At 31.0% G+C, this 21,818-nt stretch overlaps 1 protein-coding gene across 7 annotated transcripts in view; it reads left to right on the top strand.

Annotated features, from left to right (window-relative positions):
* LOC141455360 (uncharacterized) overlaps nucleotides 1-21,818 on the top strand; it is a 33,087-nt gene that overhangs the window by 4,001 nt on the left and 7,268 nt on the right. For 3 of the 7 annotated variants that reach the window (XM_074130365.1, XM_074130360.1, XM_074130367.1), the window contains 13 exons: nucleotides 2,810-2,842; nucleotides 3,889-3,986; nucleotides 4,797-4,832; nucleotides 7,114-7,236; nucleotides 7,607-7,645; nucleotides 8,668-8,824; nucleotides 9,004-9,197; nucleotides 9,357-9,521; nucleotides 9,596-9,701; nucleotides 10,722-10,857; nucleotides 10,980-11,115; nucleotides 11,195-11,317; nucleotides 11,457-11,831. In XM_074130365.1, the coding sequence (XP_073986466.1) occupies nucleotides 2,810-2,842; nucleotides 3,889-3,986; nucleotides 4,797-4,832; nucleotides 7,114-7,236; nucleotides 7,607-7,645; nucleotides 8,668-8,824; nucleotides 9,004-9,197; nucleotides 9,357-9,521; nucleotides 9,596-9,701; nucleotides 10,722-10,857; nucleotides 10,980-11,115; nucleotides 11,195-11,317; nucleotides 11,457-11,831 (1,721 nt within the window). Of the gene's footprint in view, nucleotides 1-2,481; nucleotides 2,673-2,809; nucleotides 2,843-3,888; nucleotides 4,154-4,796; nucleotides 4,833-7,113; nucleotides 7,237-7,606; nucleotides 7,646-8,667; nucleotides 8,825-9,003; nucleotides 9,198-9,356; nucleotides 9,522-9,595; nucleotides 9,702-10,721; nucleotides 10,858-10,979; nucleotides 11,116-11,194; nucleotides 11,318-11,456; nucleotides 11,832-21,818 lie in introns of all 7 variants that reach the window. The other 4 variants (XM_074130364.1, XM_074130362.1, XM_074130366.1 and 1 more) reach the window with 3 other exon arrangements.

Genomic DNA, 21,818 nt, shown 5'->3' with positions numbered 1-21,818 from the left:
AGAGTGAATTTCGAAGGTGTTCTAAACACGTTTAGATACTTAGGTCACTGGATAGATAGATAGATTGATAGATTAAACTAGGGCGGCCTCAAGGCCTACGCCACTGCGACCCCTTTGGATCTATTGTGGCTCCTCTCACTCTAAAGCTCACCCTCCAGACCTGTCCTTTTGATCAGACTCCTAATACTGGAGAGCGACTCTTGGGTAAAGCTCACAGACCTTGGTTTTTCTTCCCCGAGAAGTAACATCCTTAGCCATACTAGCCCCTCGCACTGACACAACACGTGCAGTGCCGTTTCCTCCTCTTCCTGACAGAACCTGCAAAGGCTATCATCTGCCAGGCCCATGCGATGCATGTGCTTCCTGAGCCTGTAGTGTCAGTTAATAGGCCTACAATCATCCTTATAGCCTTACGGCTTTGACGGATTAATTCTGCAGTCAGCTACTTTGGTCACTAACAGTTTATTTTATATTTTTTTATTTATAGCAGTTTATTTTATATTATTGTTTTTTTTATTTAGGATTTTTATTATTGTATTGAATTTTAATTTTGAGAAGTTTAATTAAAATTGCAAACTTCGAAACTGTTGTTTTTGGTCTTATAAGTATTCGTCTGTTCATTCTTTTCTGATATTTGCGTCGTATATGTTTATCTCTTGGTAATTTACCTTAAACGTTTGATTAAGTATATACAGCTTTGGTTCAATCTTCACGTATCCTGACTTGTCTTCAGTTTTAAGTTTAAATTGCGAATAATTCATATTCCCTAAATCTTTAAGCAGTCATGTTTATAAACAGGTAATATGTAATCTCTTCATAATCTAGTTTGCAATGAATTACTTAAAAACCATCAAACAACAAATTAACTTGAAAAAGAAATTTGGCCAGCCAAATAAATTACCCCAGATTTGCATCCTTCCATCTCAAATTGTAGCCTTCAAAAATCATCTCTAAACACCAATACTATCTTCTGCAAATATTTAAAAAAAAAAAAAATTAAATTTATAATCATTATCTTTCTGTTGTTAAGACCGGAATACATTGTAATATGTAAGTACTGGGAAAAACAAAGATCCTTGATACATCTGGGTTTCAACTTTCTTGAAGAAGTAGTCTCACATATGTAATGCTGGATGTTAAGTTTTTACTAATTTAGTCATTGTGTGTGTCAGTGAGAATATCTTGTTTAGAGTTAAATTTGTGTTTTCTAGTGAATAAGGGTTTTTAGTGCAATACGTAATTCTTTGTTTTAGAAGGTCTGTAGTCTTCATCATTGCGTTGTTAAACTGTGAGTCAGGAGTGGACTGAGGAGTGGTGCAGAGCACTACAGTGCAGTAGTGTTCCCTGGTTGAATCAGTTAAATTTCTTTAAAATTCTGTAACCAGGCTTTAAAGAGATCTCTGGTTAATTTTTTTTTCTTTACCTTTAATTGATTTTTATATTTTTCAAGGTGGAAGAATTCCGCGTTATTTAATTTACTTTCTGTTTTACTTCTTGTAGATTTTTTATTGACGTGAAGTTGTTTTTATGAGTGGAACTTTAATATTATCTTTTCAATGTAAGATTCTTTTTTTAAAAAATTCATACCTCTAACGACTCACGCGCGGTAAGTTGGTCATTGTGCACGATTGAGTGAGCATTAAAGAAAAAAATACGAAAGGAGAACCCCAAGCCATTTTCAGTTCCTATGATGTCACCATCTTGTTCTAAAAGCTACCAACCTTTATACGGCAATAGTTTTGGTTTACATCCTGGGTAGAAAATAATTATGTTAACAATTGGAATAGTTGATTGTGAACATCTTTTTATTCTTTACCTATGTACATAGTTTTGTTCGTTTTGGAAGCCTCTAAGAAATAGTTTCATCGTTCATTTTGTATTAGGGAACGTGCTATTGTCAGTACATGTTATTATACTTTCTTATTACTCAAACATTTGTGAAATATCGTTGATTTTATCCATCATTGCACACATATTTATTTGTATCCCTGACTGATTTCGGATTTTCATTCAGCAAAAGAGTTTAGATTAATCGTTTGAGGTAGAGATTTCGACTTCGTTTATGTTTTCGTCTCGTTCTACATTTGCTAACTGAGTGAAGGAGGTTATATGGTTATGTGTGTGTATGTTTTCCTTCAAAATTTAAATGTATCGTGAATCATTGTTAAAATAATGAAATAAAATTAATGAAACCTAGTACTTCATTAAGGGTTCTACACGTTTTGTGCATGTATGATGTTCTAGAATTTAAAGTAAGAGTTGTACTTTTTACGGTGGGCACGCGAATTCACGACAGAAAACATTAAATTATAATTCAGTTTAAATTCGCGCGCCCCACGTAAAAAAAATCAACTCTAACTTTAAATTCTAAAACATTATACATGTACAACGAATAAAACCTTAATGTATTTTAATTTTTAATTTTTTACTATTTAATTCATTCATTAATTTTTTTTCATTATTTTTTACAAAATGTTTTAGATTCAATCATGTTTTGAATAACACACATACATATCTTGTAACTTCCCTCATCCAGTCAGCAACTGGTTCGAGACGGAAACATACTTCAGTGAATATCATCATACTGATGATGGATAAAAATCCGAAAGGGGGCAAGCTTTCAATACAAATTTGTGCTATGACGGATGAATTTATTAACCAGCACTACAAACGTAACCACATTTTTGTTAAATAATTTAATTTTATTATTTTTCAGTCAGAAATAATTATCTCTTCTAGTTTCTATGTTTTATGGAATGTTAATTATGAATTTTATGTTTGTTATAAAGTAAATGTTTTTGGTTTTCAGATTCTAAAACCATTGAGCAACTTTCAAGAAGCAGTAAGTATTTCATTTGCGCTGATTAGTATTTTCATTCCTTGATGATTCAGATTAGTTTAATCTGGTCTTTTTAATTTATAACTATGAAATTGGTCTTTGAAAGAGTAAAAAACTCAAAATTGAATTTGATTCGTGCTTTTAGCTTTTAACTTAAATAAAACTGTCCGGTAGGAAAGTTGTTAAAGGGTTGATATATAATGAAAAACTGCACGTAAAAGTATATTGTTTTTAGCAGAAACGTTAGGGAATACCCCTTACTTAGTCAATTTTTATTGAATCCTTTACATGGCTACTACACCAGTTAGCTTCGGAGGTGCCATAGAATATTTTAGGAATAATTTTATTTTTCATAATGAGAATTCTTGCTTTTAAATGAGGATCACGGACATTGTTATGTAATTCTTCAAAATTCCCTATTTTATTTTTTTAATTTAAATGAGTTTATTACAGCCCTTATCGCTATCTTCTAAAACCTTATTATTATGCATTATTCTGCATTAAACTTCAATGAAAAATAGTGTATATTAATATTTTTAAATTTATTTTTTATATTTTTAAATATTTATAATTTTTAACGTTGTGAGTAACGAAACAATCCCAACATTTTGGTATATTACTACAATAGCTGCATTCTTATAATCTTCATCCCAATTTATTCCAAAATTTGGATTGAATGACATAGTTGTTTTTTTTTTAAAATCCTATTTTAAGTAATTAAAAAACAAAGGGGAAAAAGAACTTATATAATAATTGTAGGTTTTGTAACAGTAGTTTGCATTATAATTTTGTTTAGTTTTTATCTACAAATACTGCTCATTCTTTTTACAAAAAGTACACTTTTTGTGTTTTTATCTGTATGGCATTTTAAGTTAATTTCTTTTCTTATTTTTTAAAAAATAGTAAAGTTGTTCTTGAGCAAAAATTACTTGAAAAAGGTTTTTTGTTTACCGAAATAATTAAATATATACAAAATCTTGTATAAAAAGCAGTAACTTATTTGTTACCCTGATAATATATTGTAAATTACAATTTTTATTTTTTATTAGGTTGCCCAACTCCCGAAATTGAGCTGCGAAGATCTACTGAAAAGCTGAAATTAAAAATTCATCGGGTCATTGGAACGAACGGACATAAGATTTATAAGGTTATTACAATTTAAATATTATTGGTTATAATCTGTTAGGAAGTCTGCTGGATAAATGAGGGGGTTAAAATAAGAGAAAAATAGTTGTATTAACAAGCTATTGACATGGTGATAAACAGGATTCGGAATGACATCTAAGAAGACAGATGAACGGTAATCCAAAAGAGGTAGGTGACCGTCAAGCCTCTTAATTTGTGTACCTGGCGAGTACTTCATTTTTGTTAGACCATTCTGCCTGACGATATCAAGAAGGCCCCATTTTGTTCTAATAAACGAGTTGTGAGGGAAATAATTTGAAGCATAATTATATTCGCAGTGTCCTAGGATCGTTTAGGTTATTAATTACTTCAGCTCGTAGGTTTGTAAATCATTTATCTCTTCTAAGAATACGTATATCTAATGTGTTTCTAGTGAATAAATAATGGCATGGAACGTACTTGGATATTTTCAGTCATCCTCAATAGAAAATGGGCAGCTTTCTTTAGAGCAGCCAGTTATGCTTTTAAAATTTATCTTCAGTCTCTTCTTTTAAATTACTCCTTATCTTACAAATTGATAGCATTCCTTGGAGTCTCTGCTAAATCACTTGCTTTGTTAGTGTTTGTAAAATCTATGGACTTTTTTTTTTTTTTTGAAAATTTGTTACATCACTATTAATTTTGATCAATTGGACAAAGACAAGCAAAAAAAAATTAAAAAACATGTTAAATTTTAATTTTTATCCCGTTTAAAATGCAGGTTTAAAATTTTTGATCCTTCTAGTTTTTGTTTTTTTTTTTTTACTTTTTTTTTTTTTTATTTTTATTTTAGGTGAGTGCCAAAGATTCCAATCCAGGATACATGATGGTATGTTAATTTAATTTTCCCATTTCAAAAGTGCATAATTAGTGCTTGGCATACTAACAAAAAAATGTGAATAACGAAGAACAATAATAGCAACGCTTCATCTTGCTTCTTTTTTTGCACATTGCGTAAAACATTGCTTTAATGTTTTATGAAATGATCACTATAAATCTAGTAACGTCATCAATGAAAGCAATAAAATATTGAGCTTCTCCCATTAAATGGTGGTTTAGTTGGGTCGTATAACTATAGATTATATCAACGTTCTTTGTACTTCGTCCATATTCCTTTGGATTTCATATAAAAAATCGTATGCTTAAAAATGCTTAATTATACTTTTTTTAACTGTTTCATCTAAGAAAGAGAAATTATTTTCAATATTATTTTTTTTAAATTTTCTTAAAAACTGCTCTAACGAGTATCTTTGAACTTGATTCTGTAGAGCATCAACTTATATTTGAAACATTTTTCCAATAAATTCTGTAAAGGAGCTTCTGAGAGAGGGGATGGCATCCTCCAAAGTTACTTTACGATTTATTGAGAATTGCTTTTTAATCTATATAGTACTTCCGACATATTACGTCATTTTTAGGAATGTTGCCGATTAAATAAGATTAAAGATTTGCCCGTTGATTTTGACTACATAATTTAAATCTTTTGTTTAATTTAAACCAAGGAAGGGATTAGCTATGCGATTAGCGTACTGGACTCCCACGCGGAGGACCCAGGTTCGAATCCAGCAGCTGACCCTTAGATTTTCTCTTCCTAGGAGCTTCTTACAGCTCACTGTCCGGTGATGGACTGTTGTCTGTAACGAGAGAACACTGTCCGGAGGCCGGGAGTGCACTGTAAAAAGCTCCGGGCGCCAATAACCTTAATTGTTGACGCGCCTTAAATAAATAAATAAAAAATTGCCATAAAAAAAATATTCAAGTCTAGTTTTAATTAATACCAATGTGCATGCTATTGTTAATGTGTTATTAGCTATACATATAAGACTTGAAGTTGACCAATCCCTAGGTTTTGAAAGGTTGGCATAAATATAAATACTTTAATTGATAATAATTTCTCTTTCTTAAAATAATTTTCCCTTAGCACACTTCGCATGTAGTTTATCTTTTAGGAGTTCTTGTTTCAGGATTTCAGGATCTTGTCTGGTATTTAGCTTTTTTAATTATTTCTTTAAGGCCACTTTTTTCAGAAGATCATAAATTCAAGAGCATATTTGTCTTCGCATGGAAGATCTTCCCATCTTTTATCTGTAATTTTTTTCCATGTTTAGTACATTTACTCTTAAATCAGGTACATACAGAGTTTCAGGATTCGGTATCTTTCTACTAATAGTGTTACTTTTAGTGAGTTTTATATTTTCTTACTTTTTAATATTTGATGAAGACTGATTCCCCAAGGACCTGTGATTTGTTTGTCAAGGAGGATAAATTTTGATTTTTCACAGTAGGCTCGTGCACTGATGTGTCTGTATTAAGCTTCTTTTGTGTGTGTGTGTGTTTTTCAAAATTTGAAACAGACGATGTGATATTGTAATCTTTTGGTTGATTATAAAAATTAATTTCACTTAATGAAGCACTTGGTGGTCAATAGGTTTTTTTTATAACTATGAACAACACCACAATTGCAATGAAATTTAAAAATTGCCTTAATTTTTCATAAATGAAGGTAGAAGGTTTTTTTCTTTTGTATTCAAATTATAATTGTTAAATAGTTAAAAAGCTAAATATATGAACTGTAAAATGTTATAGTAGACTCAATTACTATCAAGTTAAGGCCCAGAATTTCGCTGAAAATGGTTTAAATAAAACGAGAAAATATTCGCGGTTGATTATGGAAGCAATAAGAGAACCTAAAAATGTATGGCAGTGACCTGGTAATGCTAAGTAACTACAACATCCTCAACATAAGTTTTCTCTAAGAAGAAATATGCATTTCCGTATTTGATTGCAGAAATATTTTAAGTTGTGTTCTGTTTCAGTCCTATAACACCGTTTTCTAAACTTTATAAAATATTTATAATGTGAAATTTTGAGTAAAATTTTGCAGCATAAATCCATCGATTGAATTAGTTAAAAAAACTTGTGGCGGGAAATAATATTGTACAATCATACTTTACTCTATTATGTGCACATTAATCGTTTCATTTTCCATTGATTTAATTTCTTCTACCATCAACCATTTTACTATGTTTGGTAATTAAATTGTTTTGGTTTTATTTAAATTTTTTTTTTTCTTAAACTTCACCAAAGTAAAATAACACTTTTTGTTTTAGGCGGACAGTGTTGTAACAAGCGAAGAAGGAGAAGAAGTGATTTCTTTTAAAGACGAGGATATTGAAGTAAAAGAGTCCTCCGAAGAAAGTGTCAAAGACATGGATAATGCCAAAGAGTCTTCCGTAAGTTTTTTATTTAAAAAGTTCTAGTTCATTATGAATTTTAACTCACTTAGTAAAGGGAGAGAGAAAAAACAAACTTTTTATCAGTTTAAGAAAAATAAAAAAAGTACTTTTATAAAAAGTCTATACCAATAAATATTTTTCAAGAACCCTTCTAAAATGAATTTTAATTGGATATTTTTTTTTAAATTAAAAGTGATGGGGCTTCGAGGTAGATGCCTTTAAAACAAAGAGAAAGTTTCTTAAAAAATCGGCATTAACGAAAACATGTTCATAATCCTATCCAGTCAGCCTATTTTCTTAAAATTCAGAATTTTGCTATTACCATCTGTTTAATTTGATTTTTTGTTTATTTCTCTCTGTTATTCAGGATTCTACTGATTCATCCCAGAAAACGGAACAAAACGAGGTAAGTACTTTCCTATTTAAGAAACACATTATAATATTGCTTCTTTTATAAATGACTTTTAATTTATCGTAAATAATTGTAGATAAAATAAGTGTGTTTCGCAAAATGTTTTTACTGGTATAATTATTTTATAATTTAGCTTTATTAACTGAAAAATTTAAAATATAATATTTACTGGATACTAAAAAGGTTGTCTCGTGCGGCGTATGAATTAAAAGGATTGTCACACAAAACCCTTGTTAGACCTTATAATGTAATACAACAGCAATAAAGTCAATTTGATAAACAATTAAAATTAAATCAATTCGTTGATTAAAATTGAAGTAGTAATTGAACTCTCAGATTTCATTACGATTTATTTTTAAATCAGACTAAATTAGCTTTGATTAAATAATCTGATTATGATTTAAAGTTTGATTAAATTTAGATTAATAAATTTGGGTTAAAACAAAAAATAAATCGATTAAAAAATTTAATTAACCAATTTTATTCTGAATTTGACTTTGGCTCCAGGGCGTTTTAGAACTCAGGCGAACTCTAAAGATTATATTCTCGTAGTAAACAACACTGTCTTCACAGAACTGTGAGTTTTGGAGGTCCCTAGGAAGGAAAAATCTTAAGGTTTTTGAATATTCCAGGACATAAATCCAGGAAGATAATGATTTATTCTTAATAGATATTGTAAAAGAAGGTGGTAAATGCAAGAAAATATTGCATTGCAATATTCTGGAAAAAAGTCATGCTTTAAAATATTAATAAAAGTGCAGGGTTATGTGATAGATAGGTTCCTAATAGCAACGCTTCGCGCGTTAGTCGAAGGATTTCGAATAAGTGAAGGAAATATTCCAAACGATTACGATTTAAAGTTTATCATATTGCGTTGTGCTGATAACTGTGTGGAGCTGGAGAAACATATAATTATTATTTTACTATATTGTAATAAAATAATGGAAGTCACTGGACTAAAGGCTACAGTTGCTAAAGTATTTTTTGTTTTCATAATTATTTACCGAATTTTGCAGTGTGAGCCAGTAAACTCTACCCCAATTAGTAATGGATCAAAAGAAGGTCACGATGAACCATCAACAACTTTACCCCAATCATCCGCTGAAGACGATGATGAAGAAAATAATACTGGAGATTCTGGGGTTTCTAGCCCAGGAGACAGCAAAAAAGATGGTAAATTACTTGCAAGTTCAATGTTCTTTGAGAAAATGTTTATTAAAGACTTTTGTACCATTCTCATAAAACTTAAAAATTGCCCTGAATTTAATATAATAAGCTTTTACATTCTCGGAACTCGCGTTATGAAAGATTGCATTGAGTGACTTCTTTAAGTATGTTATTTTTGTTTGTAGTGCTTTTGAAATCTCCTACGCCCAAAGAAGTTAAACGTGAACCAGTTGAACCTCCAAAGTCGCCTAATGGTTCAGATTTATCAGAAGCACCAACGGAACCTGTTCAGCAACCTACACTTAGGGTTAGAAGGTCAGATGATCTTTTTGAGAGAGGTGAATTCGAAAATATTGACAAACTAGTACAACAACCTAAGGTTAGTTGATTCATTTAATTTTATTATGAATAGACTTATATATTTACTAACTATAAATTTAGTCAATTAATAATTTCAAATTTAATGTAATGAAGTTCTTCAAATTCATAAAATGCTGATAAATATTATAAAGTTCTCGTTTGTGTTTTTTATTTACAGCAAGAATCTGGCGAGGAGTTGTATATGTGCTCAGTTTGCCCAGACCGCTTCTCCACCGGCGCTGCTCTTGAGGCGCATATGGCCAGAACGGGACATTACAGTATTTCTGCTCATCCTGAACAGCCACAATCCGGCCAAGGACCTATGCAACAGCTTGCTCAGCAAGTAAGTTCTTAATGAAATTCATGATCCCGACCCATTAATTAATGAGGTTAATTAATGGTTTTGTTTTATTCTAGGTTCAAAGGATTCCAGCTTCATTTAATTCTCAGTCCTATAGACCTGATCAGGCTGTTCCTCCTTATAGTCAAAATGCCTACGCTCCCCAAAGAATAAATATGCTGGGTAAGAGTCATTAAATTTAATAATGTTTAAAATATTCATATTGAAATACAGTATAAAATATCATAAATAGTAGTTTTCAAATTCATATTTCCCATTCCCCCAATGTTTTAATGTTTGCAATTTTCTCGACAATGGATTTTACTATTTTATTTGTATAATTTTACCATTAAAGATTATTTTTTGAATATTCTGAGGCAGTTACAGTGAGGATTGCCATCTTCACTTTGTTTTAAGTCAAATCCTCTTCTATAGTTTCTTGAAGAGACTCGTTCTTTTTTTGGTTAGAATGTGGTTTCACCATCATATAATACTACTACTACTACTACGTAGCTCTACAGCCCGGGGTGGGCCTTGGCTTCCTTAATAATGCGACTCCAGACATCTCTATTGGCTGTTTTTGTCCTCCATCCTGACACTCCAAGGACTCTCAAGTCCTCCTCAACATCATCAAGCCAACGTCTTCGCGGTGGGCCAACTATCTTCTTCATGCCTATGACGGTACCTCGCAGCAGTCTACTCGGCATCCTGTCTTCTGGCATTCTTGCAATATGGCCTAACCATTCCAATCGTCGAGCCTTGATGAAACGGACCACATTCTCCTCCCCATACAGAATATAAAGCTCAAGTTTTTTCTGGGTCTCCTTGTGCGAGAAGTCGTGTCGAAAACTGGACCATAAATCCTCCTTAAGATCTTACGTTCAAAAACATTAAGACTACCATCATATAATAACGACTTGGAATCATTTCATGCTCTCTTTAAATTTAAGATCTTTAAAATGATCTCGTTCTTTTGTTCTATCTAATGTTCCGATTATGTTCCTTTGTTTCGAAGTAATTGGACACTATCACTCAACGGTATCACTTCTCCGCGAAGTTGTTCAGTCACCCCCCCTGTTTCTTTTAATGCCATGATTAGTATCTTGATGCAGTCTTACCTTTGCATTCAACCATCTATCCAAAAATGTTTTTTACATTATATAAAAAATATCTGTTTTTATTCACTTATATAATTTTTATCAGGACCTCAGGTGAAATTGACTCCAGTTGGACAAAGCGCTTCTCCTCAGTCTTCTTCACTTCCAAACCTTCCTCCTGGTATACAATTACAGAAAAGACCAGCTCAACAGAATTTAGAAAATTCCCAGCCCAAGCAGAGGTATATTTCTTGTTTATATTTGATTAATAATTTTTTTTTTGCTCTCTATTTCAAATAGATTAGTGTTATTTATACTCTAGAAACTTATTAATTTGGGATATTATTTGAAATTGTTTTTATAGGCGTGAGGAACTGCCATCTAATCCCTCAGTTAAACTTCCAAGTTCAATAACCCTTGTAAGACCTTCCCAACAATCAGCTCCGCCCAAAAAGCCGGACAATAGTGTAGCAGACATTTTAGCTAACCGAGGAATAACGGTAGTTTCATTTCATTTTACAAAAAAAAAAAATAAAAATAAAAAAATGTTTATAGTGTATAATTAAATATTTTATTTAGATGATTCCTTCTGGAGGAAAAGCAGTTCCTGGTGCGACTAGTATGAGTAGGGTACCTATTCCAGGTGCAGTGTCACAACTTAATAGTTCCGTCAGTATTACACCATCAGCTAGATCCCAACAGGTATGCATTAATTTACTAGTATTTGGTTTTTACAGTTTTCGATGTGCACAAAGTGAGTCATTGGCGTCTGAAGTTTTTATTAAACAAATAAAAAATAGCTATATTGAAAGTGTTAATAAAATGTTTATATGTTTGGAAGCAATCATACGCTGGCCGAGGACTTCCAACTGTAGATTTAACGTCTGATCCAGACCATCCAGCTCCACATCATCCTATGCAACAATCTGCACACCATACCCCACAACAAGCGCAGCGAATACGAAATAGAGCACCTACCGGAATGACTCCACCACATGGACGTCCTCCAATGCGAGTCAGTTGTCAAGTTTGTGACAAAGTATTTAATTCACAAGAAGCCCTCAATCAACATTTACCATCCCATCGGGGAATTCATAATAAATTACCTTTTGAATGCAAAGAATGTACAGCACAATACCCCACAGCACAAGGGCTAGCTGTGCATAAACAAAAATATCATAAAACTTCATCAACTGTATTGGATATGGCCATTCCTGTAAGTGATAAGCAGCCATAAATTTTATTTTTTATCTAAAATTTTATGTTTTCTAGAAAAAATTTCAGCTTTCTTTTAAAAGAAGTTTGTGAAAGTTAAAAACTATTTTGTCTCTCACTTTACTCTTATCGGATGGTACTTTCTTATACTCCTAATTAGTATTACGATTAGTATCAAATTGTGTATATTTTCATTTTTCGGTAATACTGTCTTGAAGAATGCTAAGTTCTAGTTTTTTGATAAATGGGGCTGAGGGTCATAACCAAAAAAACATGAAATAACAAAAACTTAAAATTTGATATTTGGTGTAAGTAGGTACTAGTAGGAGCAACAGTTTTGTCAAAATAAACTAACAAGGAGTTACTGAATAGATTTTTCACTTAAGGGTTTATTAAACGATAATAGGTTAAAAAAAAAGTACCTACCATTTCTTTAATATTTTTTTTTCAGATCGTAATTTTAGATAGAATCGTTTGGAAAAGCGTAATTATTTCTGATTCCTTAAGTATCCTTTTAAAACTATCCACATTTTTGCCCGAAAACCCTCTGCACTTCTGGGGTTGGATACATATCCTTTTATTTTGGAAGTAGTATGTCAAATTTGGGTTTTCGTCAAAGATGATATTTCTGTTTTTTATATCAATTTCGTTTACCCTATGTTAGTGATGCGGATTAAATATGTTTCTATAATTCCTTGTTTATAGCTGGAACGTTTTTAGTTATTTCGGTAAATACAGTAATAAATAATTACGTCATTTTAATATTTGAAGTAACTGATTGATTGCATTCTGCTACAAATATTTACTAAATTACAGTCCAGGTTGGGCAAGTAATGAATGGCCCACGCTGCAATCAGCTTGAACAAATTATGTACTATTCATAAAAAAGTTAGGAAACGAAATTAAAAGTATTAGATTCTTTCAGAAATTGAATTAAATGTTTTTTAAGTCATTATGTCAAGTACCTAATTTTGTTCCAATAATTATTTTAAACTTATTTTTAACAAAAAAAGTAACCTTGAGATTATGGAGCACTTAATAAAATTTAATAAAAAGCAAACGGATTAGTTTATTGCTAATAGGGTCTTGAGAGATAGTTTATTGCAGAGTTGGGCACTGATTAAAAAAAAAATTAAATTCTAAATTTAATTGATTAAATTTTTTAATTGATTAAATTTATTTTTAATTTTAATCAGAATTTAATCGTAATTTTAATCATATGACAATTATTAAATCAATTAAATTTCAGATATAATCGTTAATCAAACTAATTTAATCAAACTAAAAAAATTATGATTAAATCTGAGAATTAAATTGAACTTTAATTTTATTCACCGAATTAGTTCAATTTCAATCGTTAATCAAACTAATTTAATCATTCACTTTTATGGCTTTTCAAACAATAGTTCGAACCACGTTTTGGCGAGGCCATTTTTCTAAACGTCTTCAATAAATACTTTTCGGATAATTTTTGTAGACTTGGACTTCTTCACGAGTCTCTAAACCAGTGGTTCTTAACCGGTGTTCAGCGGAACACTGGTGTTCCGCGAATATGGTCCAAGTGTTCCGCGAAATTTCAATTTTAAATGTATTGAAATTTAGAAACTTAAGAAAGATATGAAAACAAAAATTGTTCCTTTTTTTTTTAAATTGAATTTAATTTTAAGTTCTTGCTAAATACCGAATTTCAAATTATTTAATGTTAGTGTTCCGCGAGAAAAATATATACATATAATTGTGGTCCGCGTCTATGAAAAGGTTAAGAACCACTAATATAAAGGGTTGAACATTTTTTGGGTCATGAAATTCTGTAAAATTCCGGCCGTTCTATATCTCCCACTGTGAACCACGTATTCGTATGAATTTTTTTTCTCTTATACACTTTGTTTTTCTCAATTATAAACTATGGTTATTTTGTGCACAGATCTAAAAATATAAAGGGTTGAAAATTTTTTGGGTCATGAAATTCTGTAAAATTATGGCCGTTCTATATCTCCCACTGTGAACCACGTATTCCTATGAAATTTTGTTCTCATGTACACTTTGTTTTTCTCAATTATAAACTATAGTCATTTTGTGCACAGATCTATAAATATAAAAGATATAAAGGGTTGAAAATTTTTTGGGTCATGAAATCCTGTAAAATTATGGCCGTTCTATATCTCCCACTGTGAACCACGTATTCGTATGGAATTTTCTTCTCTTATATACTTTGTTTTTCTCAATTATAAACTATGGTTATTTTGTGCACAGATCTATAAATATAAAAGATATAAAGGGTTGAAAATTTTTTGGGTCATGAAATTCTGTAAAATTATGGCCGTTCTATATCTCCCACTGTGAACCACGTATTCGTATGGAATGTTGTTCTCTTATACACTTTGTTTTTCTCAATTATAAACTATACTTATTTTGTGCACCGATCTACAAATGTAGAAGATATAAAAGGTTGAAAATTTTTTGGGTCATGAAATTCTGTAAAATTCCGACCGTTCTGTATCTCCCACTGTGAACCATGTATTCGTATGAAATTTTGTTCTCATGTACACTTTGTTTTTCTCAATTATAAACTATAGTTATTTTGTGCACAGATCTATAAATGTAGAAGATATAAAGGGGTTGAATATTTTTTGGGTCATGAAAGTCTGTAAAATTATGGCCGTTCTATATCTCCCACTGTGAACCACGTATTCGTATGAAATTTTGTTCTCATGTACACTTCGTTTTTCTCAATTATAGACTATAGTTATTTTGTGCACAGATCTATAAATGTGGAAGATATAAAGGGTTGAATATTTTTTGGGTCATGAAAGTCTGTAAAATTATGGCCGTTCTATATCTCCCTCTGTGAACCACGTATTCGTATGGAATTCTCTTCTCTTATACACTTCGTTTTTCTCAATTATAAACTATAGTTATTTTGTGCACAGATCTATAAATATAAAAGATATAAAGGGTTGAAAATTTTTTGGGTCATGAAATTCTGTAAAATTATGGCCGTTCTATATCTCCCACTGTGAACAACTTATTCGTATGAAATTTTCTTCTCTTATACACTTTGTTTTTCTCAATTATAAACTATAGTTATTTTGTGCACAGATCTACAAATATAAAAGATATAAAGGGTTGAAAATTTTTTGGGTCATGAAATTCTGTAAAATTATGGCCGTTCTATATCTCCCACTGTGAACCACGTATTCGTATGGAATTTTGTTCTCTTATACACTTTGTTTTTCTCAATTATAAACTATACTTATTTTGTGCACCGATCTACAAATGTAGAAAATATAAAGGGTTGAAAATTTTTTGGGTCATGAAATTCTGTAAAATTATGGCCGTTCTATATCTCCCACCGTGAACCACGTATTCGTATGGAATTCTCTTCTCTTATACACTTCGTTTTTCTCAATTATAAACTATAGTTATTTTGTGCACAGATCTATAAATATAAAAGATATAAAGGGTTGAAAATTTTTTGGGTCATGACTTCTGTAAAATTTTGGCCGTTCTATATCTCCCACTGTGAACCACTTATTCGTATGAAATTTTCTTCTCTTATACACTTTGTTTTTCTCAATTATAAACTATAGTTATTTTGTGCACAGATCTACAAATATAAAAGATATAAAGGGTTGAAAATTTTTTGGGTCATGAAATTCTGTAAAATTATGGCCGTTCTATATCTCCCACTGTGAACCACGTATTCGTATGGAATTTTGTTCTCTTATACACTTTGTTTTTCTCAATTATAAACTATACTTGTTTTGTGCACCGATCTACAAATGTAGAAGATATAAAGGGTTGAAAATTTTTTGGGTCATGAAATTCTGTAAAATTATGGCCGTTCTATATCTCCCACCGTGAACCACGTATTCGTATGAAATTTTCTTCTCTTATACACTTTGTTTTTCTCAATTATAAACTATGGTTATTTTGTGCACAGATCTATAAATATAAAAGATATAAAGGGTTGAAAATTTTTTGGGTCATGAAATTCTGTAAAATTATGGCCGTTCTATATCTCCCACCGTGAACCACGTATTCGTATGGAATTCTCTTCTCTTATACACTTCGTTTTTCTCAATTATAAACTATAGTTATTTTGTGCACAGATCTATAAATATAAAAGATATAAAGGGTTGAAAATTTTTTGGGTCATGACTTCTGTAAAATTTTGGCCGTTCTATATCTCCCACTGTGAACCACTTATTCGTATGAAATTTTCTTCTCTTATACACTTTGTTTTTCTCAATTATAAACTATAGTTATTTTGTGCACAGATCTACAAATGTAGAAGATATAAAGGGTTGAAAATTTTTTGGGTCATGAAATTCTGTAAAATTCCGGCCGTTCTATATCTCCCACTGTGAACAACTTATTCGTATGAAATTTTCTTCTCTTATACACTTTGTTTTTCTCAATTATAAACTATAGTTATTTTGTGCACAGATCTACAAATATAAAAGATATAAAGGGTTGAAAATTTTTTGGGTCATGAAATTCTGTAAAATTATGGCCGTTCTATATCTCCCACTGTGAACCACGTATTCGTATGGAATTTTGTTCTCTTATACACTTTGTTTTTCTCAATTATAAACTATACTTGTTTTGTGCACCGATCTACAAATGTAGAAGATATAAAGGGTTGAAAATTTTTTGGGTCATGAAATTCTGTAAAATTATGGCCGTTCTATATCTCCCACCGTGAACCACGTATTCGTATGAAATTTTCTTCTCTTATACACTTTGTTTTTCTCAATTATAAACTATGGTTATTTTGTGCACAGATCTATAAATATAAAAGATATAAAGGGTTGAAAATTTTTTGGGTCATGAAATTCTGTAAAATTATGGCCGTTCTATATCTCCCACCGTGAACCACGTATTCGTATGGAATTCTCTTCTCTTATACACTTCGTTTTTCTCAATTATAAACTATAGTTATTTTGTGCACAGATCTATAAATATAAAAGATATAAAGGGTTGAAAATTTTTTGGGTCATGACTTCTGTAAAATTTTGGCCGTTCTATATCTCCCACTGTGAACCACTTATTCGTATGAAATTTTCTTCTCTTATACACTTTGTTTTTCTCAATTATAAACTATAGTTATTTTGTGCACAGATCTACAAATGTAGAAGATATAAAGGGTTGAAAATTTTTTGGGTCATGAAATTCTGTAAAATTCCGGCCGTTCTATATCTCCCACTGTGAACCATGTATTCGTATGAAGTTTTGTTCTCATGTACACTTTGTTTTTCTCAATTATAAACTATAGTTATTTTGTGCACAGATCTACAAATATAAAAGATATAAAGGGTTGAAAATTTTTTGGGTCATTAAATTCTGTAAAATTATGGCCGTTCTATATCTCCCACCGTGAACCACGTATTCGTATGAAATTTTCTTCTCTTATACACTTTGTTTTTCTCAATTATAAACTATGGTTATTTTGTGCACAGATCTATAAATATAAAAGATATAAAGGGTTGAAAATTTTTTGGGTCATGAAATTCTGTAAAATTATGGCCGTTCTATATCTCCCACTGTGAACCACGTATTCGTATGGAATTTTGTTCTCTTATTCACTTGGTTTTTCTCAATTATAAACTATACTTATTTTGTGCACAGATCTACAAATGTAGAAGATATAAAGGGTTGAAAATTTTTTGGGTCATGAAATTCTGTAAAATTCCGGCCGTTCTATGTCTCCCACTGTGAACCATGTATTCGTATGAAATTTTGTTCTCATGTACACTTTGTTTTTCTCAATTATAAACTATACTTATTTTGTGCACAGATCTACAAATGTAGAAGATATAAAGGGGTTGAAAATTTTTTGGGTCATGAAATTCTGTAAAATTATGGCCGTTCTATATCTCCCACTGAGAACCATGTATTCGTATGAAATTTTGTTCTCATGTACACTTTGTTTTTCTCAATTATAAACTATAGTTATTTTGTGCACAGATCTATAAATGTAGAAGATATAAAGGGGTTGAATATTTTTTGGGTCATGAAACTCTGTAAAATTATGGCCGTTTTATATCTCCCACTGTGAACCACGTATTCGTATGAAATTTTGTTCTCATGTACACTTTGTTTTTCTCAATTATAGACTATAGTTATTTTGTGCACAGATCTATAAATGTGGATGATATAAAGGGTTGAATATTTTTTGGGTCATGAAAGTCTGTAAAATTATGGCCGTTCTATATCTCCCTCTGTGAACCACGTATTCGTATGGAATTTTCTTCTCTTATACACTTTGTTTTTCTCAATTATAAACTATAGTTATTTTGTGCACAGATCTACAAATATAAAAGATATAAAGGGTTGAAAATTTTTTGGGTCATGAAATTCTGTAAAATTATGGCCGTTCTATATCTCCCACCGTGAACCACGTATTCGTATGAAATTTTCTTCTCTTATACACTTTGTTTTTCTCAATTATAAACTATGGTTATTTTGTGCACAGATCTATAAATATAAAAGATATAAAGGGTTGAAAATTTTTTGGGTCATGAAATTCTGTAAAATTATGGCCGTTCTATATCTCCCACTGTGAACCACGTATTCGTATGGAATTTTGTTCTCTTATACACTTGGTTTTTCTCAATTATAAACTATACTTATTTTGTGCACAGATCTACAAATGTAGAAGATATAAAGGGTTGAAAATTTTTTGGGTCATGAAATTCTGTAAAATTCCGGCCGTTCTATGTCTCCCACTGTGAACCATGTATTCGTATGAAATTTTGTTCTCATGTACACTTTGTTTTTCTCAATTATAAACTATACTTATTTTGTGCACAGATCTACAAATGTAGAAGATATAAAGGGGTTGAAAATTTTTTGGGTCATGAAATTCTGTAAAATTATGGCCGTTCTATATCTCCCACCGTGAACCACGTATTCGTATGGAATTCTCTTCTCTTATACACTTCGTTTTTCTCAATTATAAACTATAGTTATTTTGTGCACAGATCTATAAATATAAAAGATATAAAGGGTTGAAAATTTTTTGGGTCATGACTTCTGTAAAATTTTGGCCGTTCTATATCTCCCACTGTGAACCACTTATTCGTATGAAATTTTCTTCTCTTATACACTTTGTTTTTCTCAATTATAAACTATAGTTATTTTGTGCACAGATCTACAAATATAAAAGATATAAAGGGTTGAAAATTTTTTGGGTCATGAAATTCTGTAAAATTATGGCCGTTCTATATCTCCCACTGTGAACCACGTATTCGTATGGAATTTTGTTCTCTTATACACTTTGTTTTTCTCAATTATAAACTATACTTGTTTTGTGCACCGATCTACAAATGTAGAAGATATAAAGGGTTGAAAATTTTTTGGGTCATGAAATTCTGTAAAATTATGGCCGTTCTATATCTCCCACCGTGAACCACGTATTCCTATGGAATTTTGTTCTCTTATACACTTTGTTTTTCTCAATTATAAACTATACTTGTTTTGTGCACCGATCTACAAATGTAGAAGATATAAAGGGTTGAAAATTTTTTGGGTCATGAAATTCTGTAAAATTATGGCCGTTCTATATCTCCCACCGTGAACCACGTATTCGTATGGAATTTTGTTCTCTTATACACTTTGTTTTTCTCAATTATAAACTATACTTGTTTTGTGCACCGATCTACAAATGTAGAAGATATAAAGGGTTGAAAATTTTTTGGGTCATGAAATTCTGTAAAATTATGGCCGTTCTATATCTCCCACCGTGTACCACGTATTCGTATGAAATTTTCTTCTCTTATACACTTTGTTTTTCTCAATTATAAACTATGGTTATTTTGTGCACAGATCTATAAATATAAAAGTTATAAAGGGTTGAAAATTTTTTGGGTCATGAAATTCTGTAAAATTATGGCCGTTCTATATCTCCCACTGTGAACCACGTATTCGTATGGAATTTTGTTCTCTTATACACTTTGTTTTTCTCAATTATAAACTATACTTATTTTGTGCACAGATCTACAAATGTAGAAGATATAAAGGGTTGAAAATTTTTTGGGTCATGAAATTCTGTAAAATTCCGGCCGTTCTATATCTCCCACTGTGAACCATGTATTCGTATGAAATTTTGTTCTCATGTACACTTTGTTTTTCTCAATTATAAACTATAGTTATTTTGTGCACAGATCTATAAATGTAGAAGATATAAAGGGGTTGAATATTTTTTGGGTCATGAAACTCTGTAAAATTATGGCCGTTTTATATCTCCCACTGTGAACCACGTATTCGTATGAAATTTTGTTCTCATGTACACTTTGTTTTTCTCAATTATAGACTATAGTTATTTTGTGCACAGATCTATAAATGTGGATGATATAAAGGGTTGAATATTTTTTGGGTCATGAAAGTCTGTAAAATTATGGCCGTTCTATATCTCCCTCTGTGAACCACGTATTCGTATGGAATTTTCTTCTCTTATACACTTTGTTTTTCTCAATTATAAACTATAGTTATTTTGTGCACAGATCTACAAATATAAAAGATATAAAGGGTTGAAAATTTTTTGGGTCATGAAATTCTGTAAAATTATGGCCGTTCTATATCTCCCACCGTGAACCACGTATTCGTATGAAATTTTCTTCTCTTATACACTTTGTTTTTCTCAATTATAAACTATACTTATTTTGTGCACAGATCTACAAATGTAGAAGATATAAAGGGTTGAAAATTTTTTGGGTCATGAAATTCTGTAAAATTCCGGCCGTTCTATATCTCCCACTGTGAACCATGTATTCGTATGAAATTTTGTTCTCATGTACACTTTGTTTTTCTCAATTATAAACTATACTTATTTTGTGCACAGATCTACAAATGTAGAAGATATAAAGGGGTTGAATATTTTTTCGGTCATGAAAGTCTGTAAAATTATGGCCGTTCTATATCTCCCACTGTGAACCACGTATTCGTATGGAATTTTGTTCTCTTATACTCTTTGTTTTTCTCAATTATAAACTATAGTTATTTTGTGCACCGATCTACAAATGTAGAAGATATAAAGGGTTGAAAATTTTTTGGGTCATGAAATTCTGTAAAATTATGGCCGTTCTATATCTCCCACTGTGAACCACGTATTCGTATGGAATTTTGTTCTCTTATACACTTTGTTTTTCTCAATTATAAACTATACTTATTTTGTGCACAGATCTACAAATGTAGAAGATATAAAGGGTTGAAAATTTTTTGGGTCATGAAATTCTGTAAAATTCCGGCCGTTCTATATCTCCCACTGTGAACCATGTATTCGTATGAAATTTTGTTCTCATGTACACTTTGTTTTTCTCAATTATAAACTATAGTTATTTTGTGCACAGATCTATAAATGTAGAAGATATAAAGGGGTTGAATATTTTTTGGGTCATGAAACTCTGTAAAATTATGGCCGTTTTATATCTCCCACTGTGAACCACGTATTCGTATGAAATTTTGTTCTCATGTACACTTTGTTTTTCTCAATTATAGACTATAGTTATTTTGTGCACAGATCTATAAATGTGGATGATATAAAGGGTTGAATATTTTTTGGGTCATGAAAGTCTGTAAAATTATGGCCGTTCTATATCTCCCTCTGTGAACCACGTATTCGTATGGAATTTTCTTCTCTTATACACTTTGTTTTTCTCAATTATAAACTATAGTTATTTTGTGCACAGATCTACAAATATAAAAGATATAAAGGGTTGAAAATTTTTTGGGTCATGAAATTCTGTAAAATTATGGCCGTTCTATATCTCCCACCGTGAACCACGTATTCGTATGAAATTTTCTTCTCTTATACACTTTGTTTTTCTCAATTATAAACTATACTTATTTTGTGCACAGATCTACAAATGTAGAAGATATAAAGGGTTGAAAATTTTTTGGGTCATGAAATTCTGTAAAATTCCGGCCGTTCTATATCTCCCACTGTGAACCATGTATTCGTATGAAATTTTGTTCTCATGTACAC

Source organism: Rhodnius prolixus, unplaced genomic scaffold, assembly GCF_049639745.1.
Source record: "Rhodnius prolixus isolate KJV_2025 unplaced genomic scaffold, Rpr scaffold_4, whole genome shotgun sequence".
Lineage (NCBI taxonomy): Eukaryota > Metazoa > Arthropoda > Insecta > Hemiptera > Reduviidae > Rhodnius > Rhodnius prolixus.
This window is presented reverse-complemented; position numbering and strand designations above follow the sequence as displayed.